This window comes from Neomonachus schauinslandi, chromosome 1, assembly GCF_002201575.2.
Source record: "Neomonachus schauinslandi chromosome 1, ASM220157v2, whole genome shotgun sequence".
Classification (NCBI taxonomy): Eukaryota; Metazoa; Chordata; class Mammalia; order Carnivora; family Phocidae; genus Neomonachus; species Neomonachus schauinslandi.
The window spans coordinates 141,346,381-141,373,894 of NC_058403.1; the positions used below are offsets into that span (position 1 = coordinate 141,346,381).

Here is a 27,514-nt window from a genome sequence, read left to right on the forward strand (position 1 = left end):
AACTACAATATTATCATTATCATTAATATTGATATTATTATTCTTATATTTTTGTTATTGCTAACATTTATTAACTTACTAATTTCCAGGAATCATTTTGTTTACATTAGCTCATTGAGTTTTCATAGACACCCTGTGACATACTATTGAGAGTACTATTTTTATCCTCCTCATATTACTGAGAATGTTGAGTCTCAGAGAGGTTAAGACACCATCCAAAGGTCACACAGCTGGTAAGAGCACAGCAGGATGCAAACCTAGATAGTCAGTGTAATTTTAGAACTTCTGAAGATTTGCCTATGGGACAAAGAAATAATGTATAATGAGTAATATATCTATTAATTCTGGCATATATAGTTATAAAGACCCTCAAGTTGCTGGGTGTCATTCTATCTTTTTATTTTGTTATAAAATAGTTTGACAGGTTAGAGCAGTAGTTCTCTGCTAGGGAAGATCCCCACTCCCCCTGTGAGGGGACACTTGACAGTGTGCAGAGATATTTTTGGTTGTCACAGCTGAACGATGGGTGCTACTAGAATCTGATGAGTAAAGGACAAGAATGCTGTTACCATCCTGCAATGAACAATGGAGGATGTACAATGGAATGAGCATGAAGGGCCCCACAACAAGGAATTATCCCCTCCAAGTTGGAGTGCTACCTAGATTGAGATCCTAGAATAACTGAAAGGGACTCTTGACTGTAGTGAGAGATTTGTGGCTCAGTATTACAAACAAAGGGCATTCACCATGAAGAAGCAAATTTGGGAGTGGGAGAAAGAGGTAAGATAGATTCATCCATCTGGTTGTTCATTCATAGATTCACTATTTATAGAGTGATTTCTATGTATCAGGAATTATGTTGGAGAGTGGTGAAGACAATAATAAGAGGAAGTGTGTCATTCTGTGTTTTGTTTTGCTGGAGAGAAGGAGGGAAGAAGGAGTAGAGACAAGGCAAAGATGTGTGGCTGCTGAAGCGAACTAGGAGCAGGGCTTTGGTGCCAAGAGTGAATGAACTATGGTTCTAACAGGGAGGGAGGTACCGTGCTACTTTATAGGCCTACGGAAAATCCCAGCGGACTAGCTCAGAAGCCATACACCACTGTCAGGAGCACCTGCGAATTTCTTTTTGTCCCACTTATGGCCAACGTACACCGATCTGAATGCAGGTCCGGGGTGGGGGGAGCAAATGATGTTCTCAGAAGTATGCAGGGTGGGGATATAAAGATGTGTGTGCATGTGTGGGTCAGAGAGGCCGGGAAGCTTGCCTTGCTTTCGAGGTGCATTGAGCTGCTGGCCTGTGAATGCGTGCTGGCTTTGTTTTTGCAGTAACAGCCTTTTCTGTTTCCAGCAGTCCTATGCACCAGCTCCCCACCCCATGGCTCCTCCCAGCCCCAGCACAAACAGCACCAGCAACAGCAGCGGGGAACAGTTGAGTAAAACCAACCTGTACATCCGAGGCCTTCCACCAGGCACCACTGACCAGGACCTAATCAAGCTGTGCCAACCGTAAGTGCCCCTCTGCTCCCCCGTTCCTCACCCCCACGCTGCCCTCTGTGCACTCCAGCCACACAGGACTTGGGTTTGCCCTCGGTAAACCCCTTTATTGGTGCCTCGTGAGGAAGACTCTGCCAAATGGGACTCAAATTTGAGAACTAAGTCCAGCTTATGTTAGCGAATGGGATTTGTGTACTTTTTGTTCGGGGGTCCTGAGCAGGCCTACCTGGGACTACGGGCAGATACGCAGGTATTGACCAAAAGGACGATGAGCAAACATTAGCTGGGCCTTCGAACCCAATGTGACTGGCGGAATCAGTGATGAATCTCATAAAGGTAGCTGCTTTTTTGGGAGAAGTGCTAGCGAAGAGAATCTCAAAAACTTCGAAGTGGTAGGTTTCAGGATGGTGACCTCCCGTGTTGCCAAATTTTTCTGGCCAGTTCTTGGTAAATAGAAGTTCAGCCATGACCAGGTAATTGGGGAATTATAAAACTAACACTCTGCTTTCCTTGAAAACATCTCCTTCCACCTCCACTGAAGCTATTTCCCACCAAGGCCAAGAACCATACTCAGCAAATAGTTTTGGATTTGTGAGGAAATGTGGTAGTGATGAAACGCCCTTCGGAAATGATTTTGTTAATCTCTTATCTACCAACACTTAGGTTATTGACTCTCTTATTTCTGTGCAAATAGAATAAATATATTTAGCTTTGCCCTCCAAATGAAATTAAATAATGGATAATGAATTAAGACCCATGGACCTGTATTTTTAGATTGCTGTCTGATTATTTTTAAAGTAATATCAGTACAGCTATTTGTCATTTGAATATGCCTTAGCTGGGTATTTTTAAATTTGGGGAAACAATTACTCAATTTTTCTTCTTCTCTTTTGCAATGCTTTCACAAGAAGGTTGAGAGGATATTTATTTTGTAAATTTTCCAACCTCTAAAATATTGAAAGAGGAAAACAAAGTGGAGAGTATTTATTTGTCTTTGTTCTGGACTTTAAGATTGGGAGCAAATATCAAAACACCAGGAAGTGACTGATAAACCAAAACACAAATACATAACTCTATAATCAATTGACAAAGCAATATATGTGATTATATGTGGATTACAGTGGGTGGGGGAGGGGGGGCTATTGCCATTGACTACCTTGATTTGTGAAGGAGTTAGGGCAAGACTTGGAAAAATAAATATTTACTTAAAAGCAGTTATTTAAACAAAAGGAATGTGCCAGGGCTAAGACATATAAATATGTTAGGTTTTGGTCTGGGAAAGGTTGAGGTTGGACTTGGAAGGTAAATAACTCAACTTTTTCCTGTTGTTGTTAGAAAAACCTAAACTATTTTGAAAAGTAAGGGCTTTTAAAAATGTGAAAGATTGTGGACTTAAGTTCTCTGCTATATGTTAAAAGCTTCAGGAGAAGTATCTCTTAACGGATGCTGATGGGAAAAAGGGTAGGTATTATCTCTGACTCATACTGGAATCTCACTTACAAAAAATATTGGTGGGCTTAAGGAAGATATTTTCTCTTTGCTCTATACCACTCAGAGAACTTGCTGAAGCACAGATTTCTGGGCCCAAGAGATAATGATTCACCAGGCCTGGGGTGGAGACCATGGATATGCATTTCTAACAGGCTCTCTGGTATAGTTGCTGCTGGTTTCTGAGAAGGAGCACTTCTCTCTTCAATAATATGGAAACCACTGACTATTTCTAATACATAAAATTTATGAAGTTAGTTTATGAAGGTAGTTGAGGTAGAAACTTGTGCATTAAAACCCACTCAGCCACTGTGTGTGATTTTGAGGCAAATCATTTACTCTCTTTGAGCCTCAGTTTCCTCTTCTAAAAGAGTGGGTTGACTTTGATTATTTCTAGGTGTCCCTGTACTTCCAGTGGTGCGGGAGCTGCCTCTGACTGGTGTATTAGGATCAAATGTTAAATATTCAAGAATTCCATGTGTGGTGTGTTCTAGACTCAGTGGCTTGAAATCAGCCATGGTGGGAGTATTTCCATCACAAGAGCCAGCAAGCTCTAGAAGTAAGGGCATTTTAAATTTTATCTTAGGATTACAGCTTTGTAATAGAGCTTGAAGTCCAAAATTGTGATGCCACCAGCTTTGCTTTTCTTCTTCAACATTCCTCTGGCTATTCGGGGTCTTTTCTGGTTCCATACAAATTTTAGGATTATTTGTTCCATTTCTTTGAAAAAAGTGGATGGTATTTTGATAGGGATTGCTTTGAATGTGTAGATTGCTCTAGGTAGCATTGACATCTTCAGCATATTTGTTCTTTCAATCCATGAGCATGGGACGTTTTTCCATTTCTTTGTGTCTTCCTCAATTTCTTTCATGAGTATTCTATAGTTTTCTGAGTACAGATCCTTTGCCTCTTTCATTAGTTTTATTCCTAGGTATCTTATGGTGTTGGGTGCCATTGTAAATGGGATCGACTCCTTAATTTCTCTTTCTTCTGTCTTGTTGTTGGTGTATAGGAATGCCACTGATTCTGTGCATTGATTTTATATCCTGCCACTTTACTGAATTCCTGTATGAGTTCTAGCAGTTTTCGGGTGGAGTCTTTTGGGTTTTCCACACAAAGTATCATATCATCTGCAAAGAGTGAGAGTTTGACTTCTTTGCCGATTCAGATGCCTTTGATTTCTTTTTGTTGTCTGACTGCTGTGGCTAGGACTTCTAATACTATGTTGAATAGCAGTGGTGATAGTGGACATCCCTGCTGCGTTCCTGACCTTAGGGGAAAACTCTCAGTTTTTCCCCATTGAGAAGGATATTTGCCGTAGGTTTTTCACAGATGGCTTTTATGATATTGAGGTATGTACCCTCTATGCCTATACTCTGAAGAGTTTTGATCAAGAAAGGATGCTGTACTTTGTCAAATGCTTTTTCTGCATCTATTGAGAGGATCATATGATTCTTGTTCTTTCTTTTATTAATGTATTGTATCACACTGATTGATTTGTGGATGTTGAACCAACTTGCAGCCCAGGGATAAATCCAACTTGGTTGTGATGAATAATCCTTTTAATGTACTGTTGGATCCTATTGGCTAGTATTTTGGTGAGAACTTTTGCATCCATGTTCATCAGGGATATTGGTCTGTAATTCTCCTTTTTGATGGGGTCTTTGTCTGGTTTGGGGATCAAGGTAATGTTGGCCTCATAAAATGAGTTTGGAAGTTTTCCTTCCATTTCTATTTTTTGGAACAGTTTCAGAAGAATAGGTATTAATTCTTCTTTAAATGTTTGGTAGAATTCCCCTGGGAAGCCATCTGGCCCTGGGCTCTTGTTTGTTGGGAGATTTTTGATTATTGCTTCAATTTCCTTAGTGGTTATAGGTAGTTGTGGTAGTTGATACATCTCTAGGAATGCATCCATTTCTTCCAGATTATCTAATTTGCTGGCATAGAGTTGCTCATAATATGTTCTTATAATTGTTTGTATTTCTTTGGTGTTGGTTGTGATCTCTCCTCTTTCATTCATGATTTTATTTATTTGGGTCATTTCTCTTTTCTTTTTGATAAGTCTGGCCAGGGGTTTATCAATCTTGTTAATTCTTTCAAAGAACCAGCTCTTTGTTTCGTTGATCTGTTCTACTGTTCTTTTGGTTTCTATTTCTTTAATTTCTGCTGTGATCTTTATTATTTCTCTTCTCCTGTTGGGTTTAGGCTTGATTTGCTGTTTTTCTCCAGCGCCTTCAGGTGTAGGGTTAGGTTGTGTATTTGAGACCTTTCTTGTTTCTTGAGAAAGGCTTGTATTGCTATATACTTTCCTCTTAGGACTGCCTTTGCTGCATCCCAAAGATTTTGAACAGTTGTGTTTTCATTTTCATTTGTTTCCATGAAATTTTTAATTCTTCTTTAATTTCCTGGTTGACCCATTCATTCTTTAGTAGGATGCTCTTTAGCCTCCATGTATTTGAGGTCTTTCCAACTTTCCTCTTGTGATTGAGTTCTAGTTTCAAAGCATTGTGGTCTGAAAATAGGCAGGGAATGATCCCAATCTTTTGGTACCATTTGAGACCTGATTTGTGACCTAGGATGTGATCTATTCTGGAGAATGTTTCATGGGTACTAGAGAAGAATGTGTATTCTGTTGCTTTGGGATGGAATGTTCTGAATATATCTGTGAAGTCCCTCTGGTCCAGTGTGTCTTTTAAAGTCTTTATTTCCTTATTGATCTTTTGCTTAGTTGATCTGTCCATTTCAGTGAGGGGACTGTTAAAGTCCCCCACTATTATTATATTGTTGTCGATGTGTTTCTTTGCTTTTGTTATTAATTGGCTGCTCCCATGTTAGGGGCATGGGCATACATATTTACAATTGTTAGATCTTCTTGTGGGATAGACCCTTTAAGTAGGATATAGTGTCCTTCCTCATCTCTTATTATAGGCTTTGGTTTAAAATCTAATTTGTCTGATAGAAGGATTGCCACCCCAGCTTTCTTTTGGTGTCCATTAGCATGGTAAATGGTTTTCCACCCCCTCACTTTCAATCTGGGGGTGTCTTTGGTTCTAAAATGAGTCTCTTGCAGATAGCATATCAATGGGTCTTGTTTTTTAATCCAGTCTGATAGCCTATGTCTTTTGATTGGGGCATTTAGCCATTTACATTCAGGGTAACTATTGAAAGATAGGAATTTAGTGCCATTGTACTGCCTGTAAGGTGAGTGTTACTATATATTGTCTGTGTTCCTTTCTGGCCTATGTTGCTTTTAGGCTCTCTTTTTGCTTAGAGGACCCCTTTCAAGATTTCCTGTAGGGCTGGTTTTGTGTTTGCAAATTCCTTTAGTTTTTGTTTGTCCTGGAAGCTTTTTATCTCTCCTTCTATTTTCAATAACAGCCTAGCTGGATATAGTATTCTCGGCTGCATATTTTTCTCATTTAGTGCTCTGAATATATCCTGCCAGTCCTTTCTGGCCTGCCAGGTCTCTGTGGATAGGTCTGTTGCCATTCTAATGTTTCTACCATTGTAGGTTACAGATCTCTTCTTCCAAGCTGCTTTCAGGATTTTCTCTTTGTCTCTGAGACTCGTAAGTTTTACTATTAGATGTCGGGGTGTTGACCTATTTTTATTGATTTTGGTTGGGGATCTCTGTGCTTCCTGGATTTTGATGCCTGTTTCCTTCCCCAAATTCGGGAAGTTCTCTGCTATAATTTGCTCCAAAATACCTTCTGCCCCTCTCTCTCTCTCTTCTTCTTCTGGGATTCCAATTATTCTAATATTGTTTGATCTTATGGTATCACTTATCTCTTGAATTCTGCCCTCATGATCCAGTAGTTGTTTATCTGTCTTTTTCTCAGCTTCTTTATTTTCCATCATTTGGTCTTCTATATCACTAATTCTCTCTTCTGCCTCATTTATCCTAGTAGGTAGAGCCTCCATTTTTTATTGCACCTCATTAATAGCCTTTTTGATTTCAACTTGGCTAGATTTTAATTCTTTTATTTCTCCAGAAAGGGTTTCTCTAATATCTTCCATGCTTTTTTCAAGCCCAGCTAGTATCTTTGAAATCGTCATTCTGAACTCTAGTTCTGACATCTTACTAATGTCCATATTGATTAGGTCCCTGGCAGTCGGTACTGCCTCTTGTTCTTTTTTTTGAGGTGATTTTTTTCCGTCCTGTTATTTTGTCCAGAGGACGATAGATGAATGAGAGAACAAAATGCTAACAGGGTAAAAACGACCCCAGAAAAATATACATTAAACAAATTAGAAGAGCCCTGAAACCAGGGGAAAAGAAAGGGAAAGAAAGAAAAAAGAAAAAGATAGAAAAAGAAAAAGATTAAAAAAAAAAAAGAATATGATTAGGCTGGTGCATAGATCAGTGCCACACACTAGAATTTGGGTGTATTTTAGTCTGTTAGAAGAAAGTGCCTCCCAAAATTTTAAAGAAAGAAAAACTTATATATGTACAAAAATAAGGGTAAATATGATGAAGGGATGGAATATGACTGTAAAGATGAAAATTATAAAAGATTTTATAAAAGGAATTGATAAGAAATTGGTTGAAAAAAGAAAGAAGAGGAATGAAAAAAAAAAAAAAGGGAGAGAATGTGATCAGGCAGGAGACTAGAACAAAGCCATACACTAGAGATTTAGGATATGTTTTGGTCTGTTAGAAGAAACTGTATCCCAAAATTTTAAAAGAGAACAACTTATATATATACCAAAAATAAGCTTAACTACTATTAAGGGATAGACTATGACTCTAAAAATGAAAAATAAAAAAGATTTTTTAAAAAGGGATTGACAAGATGTTGGTTGAAAAAGGGAAAAAGGAAAAGTCAAAAAAATTTAAAAAATTAACTTTGAAAGACTAAGAATCAGGGGGAAAAAAAGCCATGAATTCTATGTGCTGTATTCCCCTATCGCTGGAGTTCTGCTCTTCTCATTGATAAATAAACTTGGTCTTGGCTGGCTGTTCTTGCTGATCTTCTGGGGGTGAGGCCTGTTGCCGTGGTTCCCAAATGTCTTTGCCGGAGGTGGAATTGCCCCGCCCTTGCCCTGTCCGGGCTAAGTAATCTGCTCGGGTTTGCTCTCGGGAGCTTTTGTTCCCTGCAAGCTTTCCATACAGCTTTGGAGGACGAGAGTGAAAATGGCGACCTCCGAATCTCTGCCCCAGAGGAGCCGAGAACTCGGGGCCCCACTCCTCAGTTCCCCCCCAGAGAAAAGCAGTCAATCATTCCCGTCTCCCCGGTCTCCGGTTGCACTCCGTGCTCACCCGGCCTGTGACCGAGTGTTTCTATCTCTGGCGCACGTCCCCGTGTGGAGTCACCAAACCCAGCAGATCCCTGTGGTGCTCTCCCACGCCGCTACTCCTGGGGGAGGAAGGGGAGTCTCCCCCCGATCTGCCGCTTGTTGGGTCCCTGCTGGAGGAGCAGTGGCCCGACTGTGCCGCGGATCACGGTTTATGGCAACCCCGAGCTGAGAGCCCACTCCTCGGCTCCGTCTCTGCAGCCGGCTGCCCCGCCCCGATCCCTGGGAGCTCTGCCGCACTCAGGCACCCCTGGTCTTTCTGTGACCCTTAGACCACACTGTCCCAGTGAGAGTTCCATCCCCTGCTTAGCCAGTGGAGCAACATCCCTCAGCAGAGCTGACTTCTAAAAGTTCCAATTTTGTACTCCGCTGCTCTATCACTTGCCAGAAGCGGCCGATGGAGGCCCCCGCCCCACCATCTGTCTTCCCGAATATCGCCTCGGATTCACTTCTCCACACGTACCTTCCAGAAAGTGGTTGCTTTTCTGTTCAGAGAGTTGCTGCTCTTCTTTTCTTCGATCTCCTGTTGAGTTCGTAGGTGTTCAGAATGGTTTGATCCCTATCTAGCTGAATTCCTGGGACCAGATGAACCTAGGTCTCCTACTCCTCCGCCATCTTGCTCCTCCTCCCGGAAACTAGGTCTGTGTGGGTGGGAGACCAGAGTGTATCAGAGACATTATTTTTGAGGAAAGAAGTTCTGTTAATCTTCCTTGTGTGCATCTGAGAAATTTAGAGGGTACTGGTTACTTGTTCATATTAGTTTTTGCTGGCTAATAAGATCAGGCCCATGCTATTGTTATTATAAACATGTTTGTGGGTTCTCCAGTTTCTGAAGTGGTCTGGATCTGAGGTTTATTGCTCAGATTATGTTTCCTAGAGAATTTTGGAGAACTGCTGTGATCAAGCCACATAATGCAGTGGGAATAGCTGTGCACTAAGAGATCTGGTTTTGGGTCCTGGCTCTGTCATCAACTGGGTGTGTGGCCTTAGACCAATGACTTGTTTTCACCCTAACTTTGGTTTCCCCCATGTATGAAATAATGGGTTTAACTTGATAATCCTTTATGCTTCTTTTACCCCCAAATTCTAATATTTCATTGAGACCCTCCTTATTATTTAGTGGTAAAACCTGCTCTTGGATACTTTTTTATCTTTCCCCAATCCCCTTTCCCAGTGTTGTCAGGGCCACAGCCTGAGTTGGTTCAGCTGTATCGGTAAGAGCTGATGTATGGGGATGCCTGTGGTAAGAAACCAGTGCGGGGCACTTTTAAACTCATGTTTCCTCTCTTGTAGAGTTGGTCTCTTGCATTGGTCATTAGTATTTTACATTAGTAGTTTTCTAAAGATTCAAATCATTTTATATTCCTATTAGTCATCCAACACTTTAAAATCATCTTACCTATAAATGTAATATTTGTAGGTTTAAATGAACTTGCCATCAAGATTGATTTTTCATGTTTGAAATTATAGGTATTTTAGAGTTAGTATTTCCTTAAATTATAGGAAATGCAGTATTTGCTAATATCCATATTAATAAAATAATAGAAAAAAACAGATATACCAAAGATAAGCATAGATATATTGAATTATCTGGTATTAGAGTACAGTAATCCATATTAATACTAATGAACAGCAAGAAAATGATATTATTAAAGAAAAGAAATTACATTATTTCTCAATGTATAATCTGAAAGCAGATTCTTATTAAGGGATTCCATTCACATTCATCATCAAAACTTCTGTGTTCAGATCACAAGTAAAATCAAAGAAAAGAAGATGGGACTAAAAAATGATTTCACTCTATGGGAAACCTCACTAGTTATGTTTTGAATGAGTACATCACATTGTCTTATAGGAGATACTATAGTTAAAGACTTTGCAATGTCTTTATCTTGAGAAAGCTCGAGGGATTTTACTGCAGTCTCAATCAAGAAATATTTACAGAGCACCTATGCTGCTTGCCAGATATAGTGCTGAAGATTCAGTGGTGAGTAAATTTAGACAAAGGCTTTGCTTTAGCAGAGCTTATATTTTACTAGGGAAAATAGACATTAATGAACTAATCGTATAATTTGATATAAAATTGCACCTAGGGGCACCTGGGGTGGCTCAGTCGGTTAAGCATCTGACTCTTGATTTCGGCTCAGGTCATGATCTCAGGGTTGTAGGATAGGCTAGAGCCCTGCATTGGGCCCCATGCTCAGCGGGGAGTTTGCTTCTCTCCTTCCCTGTCTCCCTCTCCGTTGGCCCCTCCCCCTCCCTAAAAAAAACAAAACAAAACAAAAACAATACAACTATAAATTCAAAAAAAGAGAGGAACATGGAACCAAGAGTGTTTATCACATGGGATCTGTTCTAGTTAGGGCAATGAGCAAAGGAATCTCTGAGGAAGTGACCACTGAGGTAAGGTCAGAAGGAAGAATAGGTTTTACTAAATGGGGAAGGAAGGTAAGAGCATTCCAGGCAGAAAGAGCCTCATGTGTGTAGAACAAATGACTGGAGGGAGCACGGCAAGAACATGGGGCTGAAAGAAAGCCAGTGTGGTTATAGCAGAGACAGAGAGGTAGAGTATGGGGCAAAATGAGCTGGAAATATGGGATAAGGTGATTTCCTTGTGGATCGTGTTGGGAAATGTGTTTTATGTTAAGAGCAATGGAGGAAAACATTGGCTTGTCACAAACAGGAAGGTGAACTGGTCAGATTTTTGTTTCAAAAAATTCCAACTGCGGAGTGGAAAGAAGGCATCTTATAAGATCAGGGGACAATCAGGGTAGGAATAGTTGAAAAGCAAGCTGAAAGAAGAATAATTTAGTCAGAGAAGAAGGTGTAAGGATTAATAATTGCGTTGGTAGAATAGTTATGTGTGGTGAAAGATGTCTTTTTTTTTAATATGCATTTATTTTGCCATTAAAAACCAAAGACTTGAGAGACACTTAATCAATGAACTCTGAAAGAAACAGTGAAGTAGCACAGAAGACCCAAATCAGTGATTTTTAATTGATCTCTTTTTCTTATCTACTCATGGATGGGTCATCAATATACTATTAAACATTCCAGGACTGCAATATTAAGAGCACTAAAGGAGGGTGCCTGGGTGGCTCAGTCGGTTAAGCGACTGCCTTCGGCTCAGGTCATGATCCTGGAGTCCCGGGATCGAGTCCCGCATCGGGCTCCCTGCTCGGCGGGGAGCCTGCTTCTCCCTCTGACCCTCCCCCCTCTCGTGTACTCTCTCCCATTCTCACTCTCGCAAATAAATAAATAAAATCTTTAAAAAAAAAAAATATATCCTTGTGAGGGGCGCCTGGGTGGCTCAGTCGGTTAAGCGACTGCCTTCGGCTCAGGTCATGATCCTGGAGTCCCGGGATCGAGTCCCGCGTCGGGCTCCCTGCTTCTCCCTCTGACCCTCCCCCCTCTCATGCTCTCTGTCTCTCATTCTCACTCTCGCAAATAAATAAATAAAATCTTAAAAAAAAAAAATTTAAAAAATAAAAAAAAAAAGAGCACTAAAGGCAAATACAGTGAAAATTCTATTAATTATACAGTTATATTCATGGGCTGGGTTATCTGTTGGAGATCATGGGTGGAATGCTTGGGTTATATACTCTTCATGCTTATCTCAAGAGGAGGAGATCAATGTGGGGAAAGACAGATTCAACTTGAGGAGACAGAGAACATTGCAACTTTTGGGCCAAATAAAATTTGGGTGGTATGATCATTTTTTACATGTAAAACTATATTTCCTCTCTCAAAAAACATTGGTAACTTCTCTGATATGATTGTAAACATGCCCTTGAAATACATTGAAATTGCTCTTAAAAAAATAAAACCACATATTTAACATAATAGAATTTAAAATTGAAAACAAAAATCACGATGTATTTATATTTTCTACATCCACAATAACTTTTATCTAAGCAACCTCAAGAATTTCAACTAATTTTAACTAATACATTGCTCTGAGAAAGCTCTGGCCCTGTATTGCCTCACTTCCACATGATTAACTAATCTGGCATTGATGAGAACACTGTGCAGGTACAGAGTGAATTGTTCTTCTGTTACAAAATGAGCGTGCAGTTACTACTAAGGCCACCTGAAGCAGAATGAAGGGAAAGGAGGGAAACTCTTGACTAGGTGCACACATATTTCCAATCATCACCAGTCTGCTGTCCTGACCTCCATTTTTCTCTGTAAATGTTCTCTTTGCTAAGCTGTGATACCCTAGCATTGCTCCTTTTAAAATGAAGCTGTAAATGTCACTTCAGCATTTAACAAGGGGGGAGAAATGCCCCGAATGAAAAGCCAGAACAAAGTAGGAGTGTTTGAGCTCCAGAGCTGAGGGTCTGCCCAAGCTAATGTCCCCGACTTTCACCCAACCCTGTTGGATGTCTCCTGACGGTGTGTGCAGAACGCTGAATAGTTAGAGCAGACTCAAGTGTCATTTGGGCTCTGAGTGCAGAGTCCATTATACATGGTGTCAGACAGTTTTGACAAATGCACAGACACAATCAAACCTTTTATCAATTTAAAAGTAACCTTGTCACAGTAATCTGTCAAACTGTTCAGATACAACTAAAGGAAAACAAGTCATCATGCACTCCAGAGTAAGGGAGTAAATAAGAAAAATGTGACTGGAAATTTTTTTTTTAGTTCTTTCCTACTGTGTCAATGAAGATTTAAAAGTTCCCTCTAATAAGACCCAAGGAAATTTATTAGTAGCTTTCTCCTGAAAGTCAGACTCAAATTACACGGCTGCTTTTGAGGTGTCATAAATCTGTGCAGAGGCAGGTGTGAATAGGAAGTGAATTTGAGGATCTTTGAACCCTCCTTTGTGTATTTTAAATGAGAGAGTGCCTTTATGGTCCAAACTAGATGTCTGAATTCATTGAGTCAGCATAGATCTGACACTTGATTACATGTATTAATTCAGATTTATGTACAATTATATTTGCCAACTATGAATTATAAACCAGACGTAGTATTTGGTTTGTAATTAATTGATAATTATCATTAATAATGAATCATTATGTTTATATATATTAGCAACATTTATTGTGTATTACATAACACATATTCTGAGTTTTTATATTACCTTATTTAATGCTCAAAATGGCCTTATGGGGACACGGGGGTGGCTCAGTCGGTTAAGCATCCGACTCTTGGTTTTGGCTCAGGTTATGATCTCATGGGTTGTGAGATTGAGCCCCACATCTGCCATTGAACTTGCTTGAGATTTTCTCCCTCTCCTTACCCCCACCTCACATGTGCATGTACTCTCTCTTTCTCTCTTAAATAAATAAGTAAATCTTTTTAAAAATAGCCTTATGAAGTGGGAACAATAATTAGTGAGTAATAGTTGAATAAACTGAGGCTCAGAAAGGTTAGGGGCCTTGTTGTCCAAGTTTACACAGCCACCAGCATTCAAACCCAGCTCTGACTTCAAAGCTCTTATGCATAACCACTAAAACATTCATTTAATGAGAATGAGGGTGGAATAAGTCACAAGAGTTCTCACATTCATGGATGCCCATGAGAATCCCTTGAGGAAATTTAAAAAATATTAATGTCTGGATCTCACCCCCAGGGATTCTGATTTAACACATGTGGGGTCAGCTTAGATATTAAGATTTTTAAAAGTCTGCTCAGGTAATTCTAATATGTAGCAAAATTTGGGAACCCCTCAAGTGAATCATGCTCATGCTAATAAAAAAATATAATTTAATCATCTGTTTTAACTTCCTTTACTCTGACTTGCATAGAATCTAGAAACTTCTTAGGAGCTACCAGTTTGTTTTCAATTAACCAGAAGACTTAAAAATAAATTTTATTAAGATAATTTTGGGGTGAATTGGATTTTCCAAATAAAAATGGGATTTTTAGATTTATGCATGGAAAATCAAGCCCTGAAACAGGGCTCTTAAAGCACTTTAAAGAATGTCCTTGGGGGGGATCTCGCTTTCCTTTTTCACACAATTTTTATTAAGTCAAACATTTCTTTAACATTCCGTTTTTAATAACATTTGCATTTAATTAATGATTGAGCAAGGAACTCTTCCTATTTTGATTCATGTTATTAAGCTTCTATATATTTATATTTTTCTTGCTGACTATGGTCTAGTGAACATATCTAGTGAATCATAAAAAAAATAATCCTCCAGTGTTTGGGGGCATCCTGGAAATTATTTTCCTATTGATTCATTGACCATTCTTTTGTTATTGTTTTTATTACTTTGGATGAAGAAGATTCTGTTGAATGTCCATGATTTTTCCAAAATCTATTTATTTAAATTGCTGATATCTAATACTTCTTCCTAGAAACAGAGAAGAGAAAAATAAAAATGAAAACGTTGAGAGCACAAATTAACATAAGTTACAGTATTGGTAGTCGCACAAAAAAGCTGGGGATGGGGAAGGGTGTGATTAACTCTCTCTGAATGTGCCAACTAATGGCCTGGAGCTCTGAGAGAAGTAGAATTCCAGGCAAGTATCTTGCTGAGTTTCTGAAATTATGAGGGACTTGAGGTTCAAGGGCAGGACTCTTTGCAAGCTTAGACGGCATCTTGGTTTTCCATTTGCTCAGTGATATTCTAATTGCCAAATATGGCTGACTTTTTTAGTCCTTATCTTATTTGATCTCTGTGTTACTTAACCCTGCTTACCTCTCTTTTATTCTTGAAATGTTCTTCCTGGGCTATCATACTCTTCTTTGTTGGGTCTCCTCTTACTGTTTGGAGATTCTTCTTTCCAACTTCTCTTTATCTGTCTTCCTCTTGAATATTTTGCTGTTTTCCAGAGTTTGGACCTCCTCTCTTCCTGCTTCACAAAGTCTACTTAAATAACCTCATCTATTCTGATAATTATTAAATCTACATCTCCAGCCCATGGAGTCTTCTCTTAGACCTAGATCCCATCTCATTATTACTGAAAGATTCCAAATTTGTATCCCAAGAGCTATCAAACTCATTGTCCACAAAGGGATCATTCTTAGACTTGTTTCTTCTTCAGTATTCTCTTTCTCTGTGAATGGCACCACCATCCACCTAGTCATCCAGATTAAATAGAAAAACAAACAAACAGTCTTGTTATTTTTGAGATTCCATTAGACATCAAAAATGAGATACTAGTTGGCAATTTGATATATGACTAGTTTCCAAAGCAGAGGTTAGAGTAAAAAATATAGACTGGGAGTCGTAAGCATTATAAGTGGCATTAAAACATATACCAGTGTTAACAATATAGTGCCTAATATGTGCTGAACATTATTCTAAGTAGGTTACATGTAAATATTACACGTGTTCACTCATTTAATATTACATGGGTTAGCTCATTTATACCTCATGGGTAACCCCTGTTTTATAGGTGAAAAACCAATGACATGAAGAACTTAAGTGACTTTCCCAGTGTTACACAGCTGATAATTGGCAAGTCCAGGGTTTAAATTAAGGAGTTTGGTTTAATAGTTCCCCTCTTAAACATGATTCATACACAGGGTATGTACACAGTAAGAGAAGTGGTCTCACAACTCAACATTCTGAGATTCTGAGAAGGACAGAAGCCAAGAAAAGAGTTTATAAAGGAACAAGCAATGAGACCAAGGAAAGCCAGGAACTCAGGAGAGGTGGTGGGGAAAGAAGCTGGGGGAAGAAAGTATCTCAAGAAGGCAGAATGATCAAGGATCTTGATTACATACTATTGAGAAGTTAAAAAATGTACCAACAGAGGAATGACATTTGGGTTTGGCAACATCAAGGTCATTGGCAAGCTTGACCAGAGTGGGCTTTGTGGGGGAGTGCAAACTGAAATCTGTTTGGTGGGCATTTCTTCAGGGTCATTACCTGACAATCCTTCCAAGTGCAAATGCCTGTCTCTCCTTTGTGCCCAAACCATACCTAAATAGTCTTATCTTTCCTAACACTATTTTTCACTGATCTTCTGGTTTATTCTCTATCTCTCTCTCTTTCTCTCTCCTCCCTCCCATTTTCCTTAACTACAAGCCTTTGAGGACAGTACATTTATTTTGTTCATTTTTGTACCCCCTGTGCCTAGCACAGTTCCAGGTATTTAAGTGGAAATGATAACTATTTAGTAACAGAAGAAATCCTGAATTCATCAGTAATATAAAAATGACTATATTGGATTTATATCAGGAAACTTGGGGTAGACTTTAAGTTCATGGTGGGAGACCTAGGAAGCAGGGTTTCCCTCAGACCCTGCATTCCAAGTTCCACCAGAGTGAAAGAAGAAAGGTTTCAAATTACAAACTCTTTTATTGTCTGGATCCCAAGGAGAGTTTTGGAGGGAAGCCTCGGGATAGCTTGAGTCCCATGCATTTCAGGAACCAAATAAGGATCAATACTTTGCTTACTCATTCAATAGTGCTGCTGAGACAGGAAATAACCATTTATTCTTGCCTCAGCCACCAGGTTTCAGCTGTCAAACAGATCACAGTGTGCCACTAACTGCTAATTCCATACCTAACACGAAGTAATCTGGGCTCACTGAATGGTGTTTACAGAAATTCTTTTTGGCTCTGGAGTCCTGCAGATTTCTCTTTTCAGCCAATGACTTCTGGGGGCACAAAATTGGAGACTCTTGAAAAAACACACAAAGCATATCTGTGTATTTGTCACATTTTAAAAATGACAGCTTGTCATCTGAAAATTGACAAGAGTATGATCTGTATATGTAATTTAATCATAATTTAATCGTATGATTGCAAATAAGTAATCGTTACAATTTATTCTTAGAAAATTTGAACGGAAAAAACCTTTCTGCTCTACTTTTTATCTGTTATCATATTCATTATATCTCTAACACTGTGGTGTCTCTTAACGAACAAGTATCTTACACAACATGCCCCTAAAATTTTTCTAAATAGAATTGTTTTTTTAGTTTTTCAATAAACATTATTGAGAAGTAACACTATATACATTAATTTTAAGTGTAGGATTTGATGAGTGTTGACAAATATGTGTACCTATGTAGTAACCATGACAATCAAAATGTAAAATATTTTCATCATCCCAAAAGGTTTTAAAAAATATAATCATGTGCTACAAAATTCACAATTTGAAATCACCCTACTTAAGAAGGCAAGGAGGCAGCATCATACCATGAGAGTAACAGAGAATTTTGAGTCAGTTGTGGGTTCTATTTAATCTCTTACTAGTTGTGAAAGTGTGGTCAAGTCATTTAGCCCATCTGAGCCTATGGGTGACTGATACATATTGAACCCTTAATAAATGCTAGTTATTATTATTCACTTATGCAATGGAAAAAAATCCTTATTGTCATTCACATTTACATGTATAAGGACTAAATTTGTATAAGGACTAAATTAAGTGGAGCTCACCTGTAATTTTAGAGTCTATATAAACAAAACATATTTTAGTTTTTATATGATCCCTCTTATTGTCTCTATGTAACAGTGAATCCTTGTGTTATCTTATAATATTTTGTATTATCATTGCTATTCATTGTTTAGTGATGCATTTATCCTATAAAAATTCACAGCATCAGGATAAATATACGCCATTTAGGCTCTATTTAAAAGAGGAAAAATTAAAATATAGTTCAAAACAAATTTTAAAACACTTAGAGTTTTAGTGCATAAATATGGCCTAATGTGATATGCTTAAAAAATAAAATGGAAGTTTTCAAATCAAATTGATGCCAAGCATTTTAGCTCTTGAATATAATAAAGTGGTTTAAAATCTATTTGACAGTCTCAATCAATGTGTGTATGTTAATGGTATTCTGATACCACTTACACTTTATTGCTGAATCAACAAGTTGAATTGGTTTAGCTTGAATCAGTTCTTATCAACTAAATTTTCTTACAAAGTATATATTTAAAAAGTATTTCCTCAGTGCTTCCATTAAATTTTAGATATTCTTTTTTATTTACTGGCAACCTCTATTTATTTAAATAGCTACACTAAATTTCAAATCAGGGAGACAGATGCTTAAATAAAATCAATTACTGAAACCTTCTTCTCATAAATACTCTTTCATGTCAAACTTGATGTAGGTTGACTTCTTTCTCAGAAAATAGAGAAAATCTGTTATTTTGTTTCTCTGTATAAGTAGCCTTATTCTCTTTATATCATAATAAGGACCACTCAAGGTTCAACTCTCAAATCTGTCATTTTTTTTTTTTTAAGATTTTATTTATTTATTTGAGACAGAGAGAATGAGAGAGAGAGAGAGAGCACATGAGAGGGGGGAGGGTCAGAGGGAGAAGCAGGCTCCCTGCCGAGCAGGGAGCCCGATGCGGGACTCGATCCCGGGACTCCAGGATCATGACCTGAGCCGAAGGCAGTCGCTTAACCAACTGAGCCACCCAGGCGCCCTGTCATTTTTTTTTTTTTTAAAGATTTTATTTATTTATTTGCCAGAGAGAGAGAGAGAGCAGAAGCAGGGGAAGAGGCAGGCAGAGGGAGAAGTAGGCTCTCTGCTGAGCAAGGAACCTGAGACGGGACTCGATCCTAGGACCCTGGGATCATGACCTGAGCCGAAGGCAGATGCTTAACTCACTGAGCCACCCGGTGTCCCTCAGATCTGTCATTTATTAGGTATGTGTCTTTGGGCAAGTTATAATATTCCTCTGTTCCTCAGTTTCTCTTTCTGTAGAATGGATATAACAATGGTAACTTCTCTTCTAGGGTTGCTAAGAAATTTGAGTGAGTTAATACCCAGAAAGCATTAAAATAAAGCCTGGTATGGAATAGCACCCAGTGAGGACTATGCATGTGAGAATTTTCCCCAATATAAACTGAAATTAATTTGCTCCCAATGTGGACATTCTGTGTGAAGCTGGTGGTCGTTTTGTTCAAACATTTTCTAGCTCTGTACTAAAATTTTGTATATCAAACATACTATCCCAAGTGTGTTCCCCCCCCCCCCCCCGCCCCACCTCCGCCCCAGTTCTGGTGTTCTTGAGATTCCTTACTTCTAGACTTTTATCTATGTAAACACAATTGTCTTCATTACCCAGGACCCAGACCTTGGCTGTTGGTTAATTGCTGCCCTCTACACCAGAGTTTTCAAAGGCATTGAGCCTGACATTGGTTCGTTACCTGCAAAATTGAGCCTTGCTGATTCTTGCACAGGAATCTTGGGAAAGCAAACAAGTTTAAGATAAAGAGCTGACCTGTTTCACTGATTCACGCTTCGGCATTACAGAGCGAGCCAGAGGCGTAATCTGTAGATGATCTGCATGTCTCAACATAGAACCATGCCATAGTCACACAGTGAACTCTGTGATCGCTACAATTACCTGCATGCTTTGTTGGATAAAGTGTCCTTATGATACTTTCATGACCACAAACCAGACAGAGGCCGTAAGCAGTTCAAATAAGAACTGGAAATGAGGTTATCAGAGAACGGTAAAAGGCTTCCCCAATTTCAAAACCTGAAAGGGGAGTCATCTTTCACTAATGATGAACGACACCTCTGAGAGAGAGAAAGGAAGCATATTTCCTGGGAATGCTTTCATGTCAGGATCATTTTGTGTGAGAGGAAAGTGATTTGCTGTGGGCCTTGACATAAACAGTCAGTTCTTGGTTCTCTGCCTCTGTATGTGACTCTGTTTTCTCTAACTCTAAAGCAAAAGGATCGTATTTATTAGGTTACAACTTCAGGCTAACTCTGGGGAAGATGAATGCATTCATATTCATGGCGTATTTGAATTCCAGTGAAAAGAGCAACATTTATAGTGAGAGTGGACATTTTCGTGAGTGTTCTGTACCAGATGTTGTTGCAAGCACCTGTCAGGTAGCGTGACCAGCTGTTTGTGGCTTGTCCAGGACTTTCGCAGCTTCAGCACGGAAGTCCCACATGCTGGGAACCCCTCAGTTCCAGGCAAGGCAAAATGCTCTGTGTAGGTATTTCATTGAATGATCAGCCCCTTCCATTTCCAATGAGCTACTGTTATTCTCTTCTGCGGCAAAAGCAAGTAAAGCACAGAGAGGTAAGGTCATCTGAAGCTATGTGTTAACTACGGGCCTGTCCTACAAGTGGCTGGATGGGGAACTCGGATCCAGGCAGTAGAGCCTACTTTCTCCCTCTTTACTTGGTTCTCTATTGGAATAAACACATGTGTTGTAGAACCAGACCCTTTTTATCAAAACTTGGCCTAGAACTTTAGTACATCAGTCCCTAGGGATGTAGAGAGCAAGTGGGTGTGTGTGTGGGGGTGGCGGGGATGGAATTACTTCCACTGCCATTCCTTGGTGACACCAAACCATATTGCAAACTCCAGTCTCAGAGATGCCTGTCTGTGGGCATGGAGGAATGACTTCCTGAGCCACTACAGAAAAATCAATGAATGACGTGGAAACTTCTGCCAAAACAACATACCTATAATATTCAGCTGGTGTAGCACTTTGCCTAATAGCTACTTCAGTAATGTTGAGCGTCTAGTTTGGAGGGAAACGCCTCGGCAAAATGTGTTTTGTTTGCGTTAATGACCTTTCTCCCTTTTTAAAGAAAGCATGAACAACTCTTCAGACAAATTACGATCAAATGTCTGAAAGTATGAAACTGTGTTTTAGATGGAAGTCACTATTTCCTGATTATCAGTGTGATATAAATGCCCTTTGATATAGTTTTATCCCTCCCATTGCTCACTGTCTGTGTAAATGCCAAACATTCCAAGTAGAATTGTATAATAATTCCCAGACTTTCAGATTTAGGAAAGCAGTTACATAACAAGAAAAGGATGATCAACAAGGTATTACCAACTTTTAATTTTATTAAGCAATGAATGATACTGAACAAAATGCTTATTTCCTATTATTTACTAGCACATAGATCTAATAGCATAAATTTATTGTCACTATCACATTTTTTTCCAAAAGTTCATTTTAATACTAAAAAGGCCATCGTCTTAGTGTAAGGCAAGAAAGTTAAGCTTTGGGGTGCCTGGTGGCTCAGTCGGTTAAGCGTCTCCCTTCGGCTCAGGTCATGATCCCAGGGTCCTGGGATCGATTCCCGTGTGGGGCTCCCTGCTCAGCGGGGAGCCTGCTTCTCCCTCTGCCTCTCCCACTGCTTGCACTCTCTCTTTCTTTTTCTCTGTCTCTCTCTCAAATAAATAAAATCTTAAAAAAAAAGAGAGTTAAACTTTATCTCATTATAGCTCAAAAACAGTGTTTTATGGCAAAAATCTCTTTTGACTGTACTCTTCCATCACACTCTCTTGTTCTTTGGCACCAGTGGGTCAGTTTGAGATGCCACAGTCAGTGCAACATCACGCAGGACTCGGGTTTCCGACTTGCCCCGTTTCGTTTTTACCACAGTCATTATAGAATTCCAGTTTCACATTACTGTGTTGACAGAAATGCTAGCAGCATAGTTCATGTTATTTCACTCATTTGAGAGTTTTCTGGGCAAAGTGAGAGAAGCTGAGGAACTCCAGCCTCTAAGGTAGGACCAAGAAGGGAACGAGCTGTAACAAGCTTAGTCTGCCTAGAATGCCCACGGCAGGGTGTTCTCAGCTCACGGGTGCTTACCCCCTACTCAGAGCTCCCAACTGGCCAGTAAGGAATGGTTGGGAATGCATGTGGTCCAGGTAAACACCGCTAAGAATTGGCCACTAGTGCAGTGGCTGGGAATTGGGAGACCTGAAGGCTCTTTGTAGTTCTCTCACCCAAGAGCTCCATGGCATGACAAGTCCCCTTGCTGCCTGAGCCTCAGTTGCCCCTCTGGCTTTATGACCTTCCAGACTCCTTCTGTTACAAAACATACAACTGTTGGATTTCCATTTTTCTGAGAGACCTGCTTTCTGCTAATGAACACTATGTACCAAAGCATTAATCGGTCTTTACTGAGTAAATAGATTTGTCTTTTCAAGTATGACATTCAATTTTACCTGGATTTTAGTGACAGTGGTTTCACCTAAATTCAGAATCCTATGTTGCCTTTGTGCAGAGAACCACTTGGTGTTAATACTGATTGTTAAAACAGTGAAGTTGCTGCAAATATATTACTCATCTTTTGTTCCTGATGCTTTGTTCATAGAGGTATTTTAGAACCTGATGAAAGATAGATGCCCTACGCCTAAACCATGGTGATACATAGAAAACAAACGCAAAAAAAAAAAAAAATCAAATTAAGAAGGGATATGGAAAACATGTACTTAATATACCAAAATATACCAAAAATAGTGGGGCAAATTGGAAAAGTGGCTAGTTTTCCAAAGCAAGTTCTGTGGCTAGTAGACATTACCACATACCACACACAAACACACACCACACACAGTGTCTATATGCTTATTAACATTTTATATTAGGAGACTAATTTCCTTGAGAGCACGAAGGAAATTAGTGTTTCTTCTTCACCATTGTTTCCCCAACATTTAGCTTGATGCCTGACACATGTCAGGTGCCCGGTTAAGAATTTGTGGCATGAATTGTTAAGTGTTGGAACAAATTTCCAGAGGCCCTGTGAATACTTCTTCCATCTTAAACTCTTCTAATTTTTACTCCTTAAGACAGAATGGGAAGAAACCACATCCTATAGAAATCAAACTTCAAAATAACTAATTTGTTTTAATACCTCTTTGAATATTAAAACTGTAAGACCAACCATTTCGTAACTGCAAGATGCTGAGCCAGACAGTTGGAGAGGTGTAGATGGTGAAGAAGGTGAAACAAGAAAGAAATTCTTATAGCATATTGTCTTAGGTACTTTCAAAAATCAGTGGCAGCTCCCCTCTTTGGACTTAAAACAACAACAACAACAACAAAAAAGCCAAAAAACCCCCAAAAACCCCACAAATAGTAAAGGACATCAGGAAAGAGTGAACAGACAAAAGACTAGTCATGTTGTTGCAGCACATCCTACATGAATGGTGTGACCAAATCAAGGTGTAACTCGTAAGTCAATAGTACAATTTGCTTGATCCCCTTTGTTTACCCTGAGAAAGGAAAAAAACAAAACAAAACAAAACAAATAAAACCATTACCTGTGTAGTGAGTGTTATGAGAGATATTTTGGGCCAACAAAGACCAATTGGACCATGAGCTTTTCAGAGGGGATGTTTTCTGTATCCAGGTGTGTTTATGTTTACAGGATGTCAAATTATACATTTATACATGGCATCAGACAGACGCATAGATTTTCCTCTGTAAGGTGCTAATAGCTGTTGACTGTGATATGCACAATATTTATCTCCCTAATGGGAAGTGTCCCTCCTAGGTGAATCTCAACTTATTTACCTCTCTGTTGTATATCTCATGGACAACAACCCTCAGGGGTATGTGGGTCAGTCTTAAACAAAGCATAGATGTGCTTTCTTGCAATCTGGAGCAATGGAAGGAAAATAATATTAGATAGGCTGGTGGCTTAATAGCTGCCTCCTATTTTTAGAGCCCTTGACATGGCTCTAATTATGGACATCGTCATACGGTTTACTGTGTGCTCTAGAATCAACAATTTCTATAAAATCTATACCAAAGATCAGATTTCTTAAAACAACTGGAAAAAGGGAGCTCTGTGATTCCAAATATCAACATAATGAACAATTAAGTTTTTCTGACACCGAGAGTGCCCATCAGCCAGTATTAGTAACACGATGGATGAGTAAACTTCAAGTGTTGTTGCATATATTTTGTGCAAAAATTGAAATCAGTCCAGGAGAGCTGTAGAGAAGAAACAGTTTCAGCTATTGAGCCAAAAGAATTAGTCATCATTTATGTCCCACCAAATTACTTGACCTTTGTTTGCTTGATTTTTCAAATGAGGATCTAGATTACAGTTTACAAAAACAGGTAGTAATCATGCAGTGAAGTGGAGAGAAAAATATATTGGCCCTTCTTGAGTGAGTAGCTCAAATCAAGTATTTTATATTAAACAGAAGAAATCTAAAGTTAAAGCTGGGTTCTTAATAAGGTTCTAGGAGCTGCCAAAATGTATGCAAAATATTGAAAGTACGCTTGAATGCACTTTTTTTTTCTGGATGAAGTTTACATGGCATGAAAATGTTTTTAAACATTGGTACAGGTTCACCTCGTTTTATTGTGCTTCACTTTATTATGCTTCGCAGATACTGTGCTTTTTGCAAATTGCAGGTTTGTGGCAATCCGGCATCAAGCAAGTCTATCAGCGTCATTTTTCCAACAGCATTTGCTCACTTTGTGTCTCTGTGTCACGTTCTGGTAATTTTGAAACATTTCAAACTCTTTCATTATTATATTTGTTTGGTGATCTGTAGTTTTTTTTTTAAAGATTTTATTTATTTATTTATTTATTTATTTATTTATTTATTTATTTATTTATTCATTTAAGAGAGTGGGAGAGCACAAGTGTGGGGGCAGAGGGAATGGCAGGCAGAAGGAGAAGCAGGCTCCCCACTGAGCAGGGAGCTAGCTGTGGGGCTCAATTCCAGGACCCTGGGATCATGATCTGAGCTGAAGGCAGACACTTAATGACTGAGCCACCCAGGTGCCCCTGGCGATCTGTGATTGGTAATCTTTGATGTTACTTTTGTAATTCTTTTGGGGTACCCAAACCACACCCATATAAGGCATCGAATTTAGTGGATAAATGTTTTATGTGTTCTGACTGCTCCACCCACTGGTCATTCCCCTCTTTCTTTCCCTTTCCTTGAGCCTCTCCAATTCCTGAGACACAACGATATTTAAATAAGTGTAGTTGACAACCCTACAATGGCCTGCAAGTGTTCAAGTGAGAGGAAGAATCACTTGTCTCTCACTTTAAAACAAAGCTAGCAGCGATTCAGCTTCAGCTTAGTGAGGAAAGCAGCTTGAAAGCTGAGGTAGGCCTCCTGCACCAAATCGTTAGCCAACTTGTGAATGCAAAGGAAAGTTCTAGAAGGAAATTAAAAGTGCTACTGCAGTGAACACACAAATGACAAGAAAGCAAAATAGCCTTATTGCTGACCTGGAGAAAGCCTTAGTGGTCTAGATAGAAGATCAAACCAGCCACAGCACTGTCCCTTAAGCCAAAGCCTAATCTAGAGCAAGGCCCTCACTCTTCAATTCTGTGAAGGCTGAGAGAGGTGAGGAAGCTGTAGAAGAAAAATTTGAGGCTAGTCGAGATTGTTTTATGAGGTATAAGGAAAGAAGCCGTCTCCACAACATAAATGTGCAAGGTGAAGCAGCAAGTGCTGATATAGAAGTCACAGCAAGTTATCCAGAAGATCTAGCTAAGATAATTCATGAAGGTGGCTACATTAGATAGATTTTCAGTGTCGATGACACAGCTTTCTTTTGGAAGAAGATGGCATCTAGGACTTTTATAGCTGGAGAGAAGTCAATGACTAGCTTCAAACTTTGAAAGGACAGGCTGACTCTCTTAGGGGCTAATGAGTGACTTTAAGTTAAAAACAGTGCTCATTGACCATTGTGAAAATCCTAGCGCCTTTAAGAATGATGCTAAATCTACTCTGCCTGTAAATGGAACAACAAAGCCTGGATGACAGCACATCTGTTGACAACATGGTTTGCTGAATATTTTAAGCCCACTGTTGAGATCTACTGCTCAAAAAAAAAAGATTTCTTTCAAAAGAACACTGCTCATTGACAATTCATTGGTCACCGAAGAGCTCTGATGGAGATGTACAGTGAGATAATGTTGTTTAAATGCCACGGGATGCCTGGGTGACACAGTTGGTTGGGCATCTGACTCTTGGTTTCAGCTCAAGTCATGATTTCGGGGTCGTGGGATTGAGCCCTGCATTGGGCTGCATGCTCAGCATGGAGTCTGCTTAGAGTTTCTCTCTTCCCCTCCTGTAGCCCCTCTCCCCACTCTCTCTTTCTCCCTCTGAAATAAATAAATAAATCTTAAAAAAGAAAATGCCAGCTAACATGACATCCATTCTGCAGCCTGTGGATCAAGGAGTAATTTTGATGTTCAAGTGTTATTATTTAAGAAATATGTTTCGTAAGGCAATAGGTGCCATAGATAGTGATTCCTCTGAAAGATCTGGGCAAAGTAAATTGAAAACCTTCTGTAAAGGATTCACCATTCTCAATGTCATTAAGAACATTTGTGATTCATGGGAAGAGGTAAAAATAACAGTATTAACAGGAGTTTGGAAGAAATTGATTTCAACCCTCATGGATGACTTTGAGGGTTCAAGACTTCAGTGGAGGAAGTACCTGCAGATGTGGTGGAAATAGCAAGAGAACTAGAATTAGAAGTGGAGCTTGAAGATGAGATGAGTGGCTGCACTTCTCATGATAAAACTTGGGTGGATGAGGGGTTGCTTCTTATAAATGAACAAAAAAGTGGTTTCTTGAGATGGGATCTATTGATGAAGATGCTGTGAAGATTGTTGAAATGACAATAAGGGATTTAGAATAGTACAAAAGCAAAAAGATTATTTCCACCAGCAAAAAGATTATGTCTTGCTAAAAGCTCAGTTGATGGGTGGCATTTTTTAGCAATCAAGTATTTTTTACTTAAGGTATGTACGTTGTTTTTTAGACATAATGCTATTGCATACTTAATACACTACAGTATGGTACAAACATAACTTTTATATGCACTGGGATACCAAAACCTCCATTTGACTCACTTTCTTGTGATAGTCACTTTATTGCAGTGGTCTGGGACCAAACCTGCAATGTCTCCAGGGTATGCCTGTATACATTTTTAAGGATTCCTGGATAGACAGCAACTCAATACATATAATTCTGCTATTAATATGTTTATAAATGGGAGAAAATCTACGTGTTTATGAAGTATACACTGAAAGCTCTTTGAATCCCTACTGCTTCTCTTGCTCGCTAAGACAGAAGCCTCAGGGATAAGGGCAACTGTTTCAGGGACACCACGTTTACCTAATCGCAAATGTTTTGCCATGTGAACCCATTTGGGAGAGAAATTTCAGTAAGTAGCATTTACTTTTCAGCCATTTTTTTCTGGAATGTTATTCCTCCACTCAGGCAAGGAAAACTCAGATGGAAGTCTTCCACGGGAAGTAGATACCATTGGAATGGATTTTAGGCAGGGAAGTACTCTGTATCTCTAGGCTGGCACAGCCTGGTGAAAACTGTTGAGCTGTAGCATTTCCATCACGGTGCCAGCTCAATGGCTAGACGCCAAGATTGCTATTTAGCAACAAGCAGCCAGACAAGCAGCTGGTTATTGCAGCGAATCTGAGCAGCGTGCCTGGGGCCATGACTCTGGTGCCAGATCCTCCAACCCAGTTAGCAACTGAACCCTTGAGGCTCTTTCTGGCTCTGTTCCCTTCTCGCCTCGTGGTGGGCTTTGG

At 39.3% G+C, this 27,514-nt stretch overlaps 1 protein-coding gene across 6 annotated transcripts in view; it reads left to right on the forward strand.

Moving 5' to 3' along the window:
* RBMS3 (RNA binding motif single stranded interacting protein 3) overlaps positions 1-27,514 on the forward strand; it is a 725,792-nt gene that overhangs the window by 150,179 nt on the left and 548,099 nt on the right. For 4 of the 6 annotated variants that reach the window (XM_021678925.1, XM_021678924.1, XM_021678926.1 and 1 more), the window contains exon 2: positions 1,349-1,506. In XM_021678925.1, the coding sequence (XP_021534600.1) occupies positions 1,349-1,506 (158 nt within the window). The remainder of the gene's footprint in view (positions 1-1,348; positions 1,507-27,514) is intronic. The other 2 variants (XM_044920608.1, XM_021678928.1) reach the window with 1 other exon arrangement.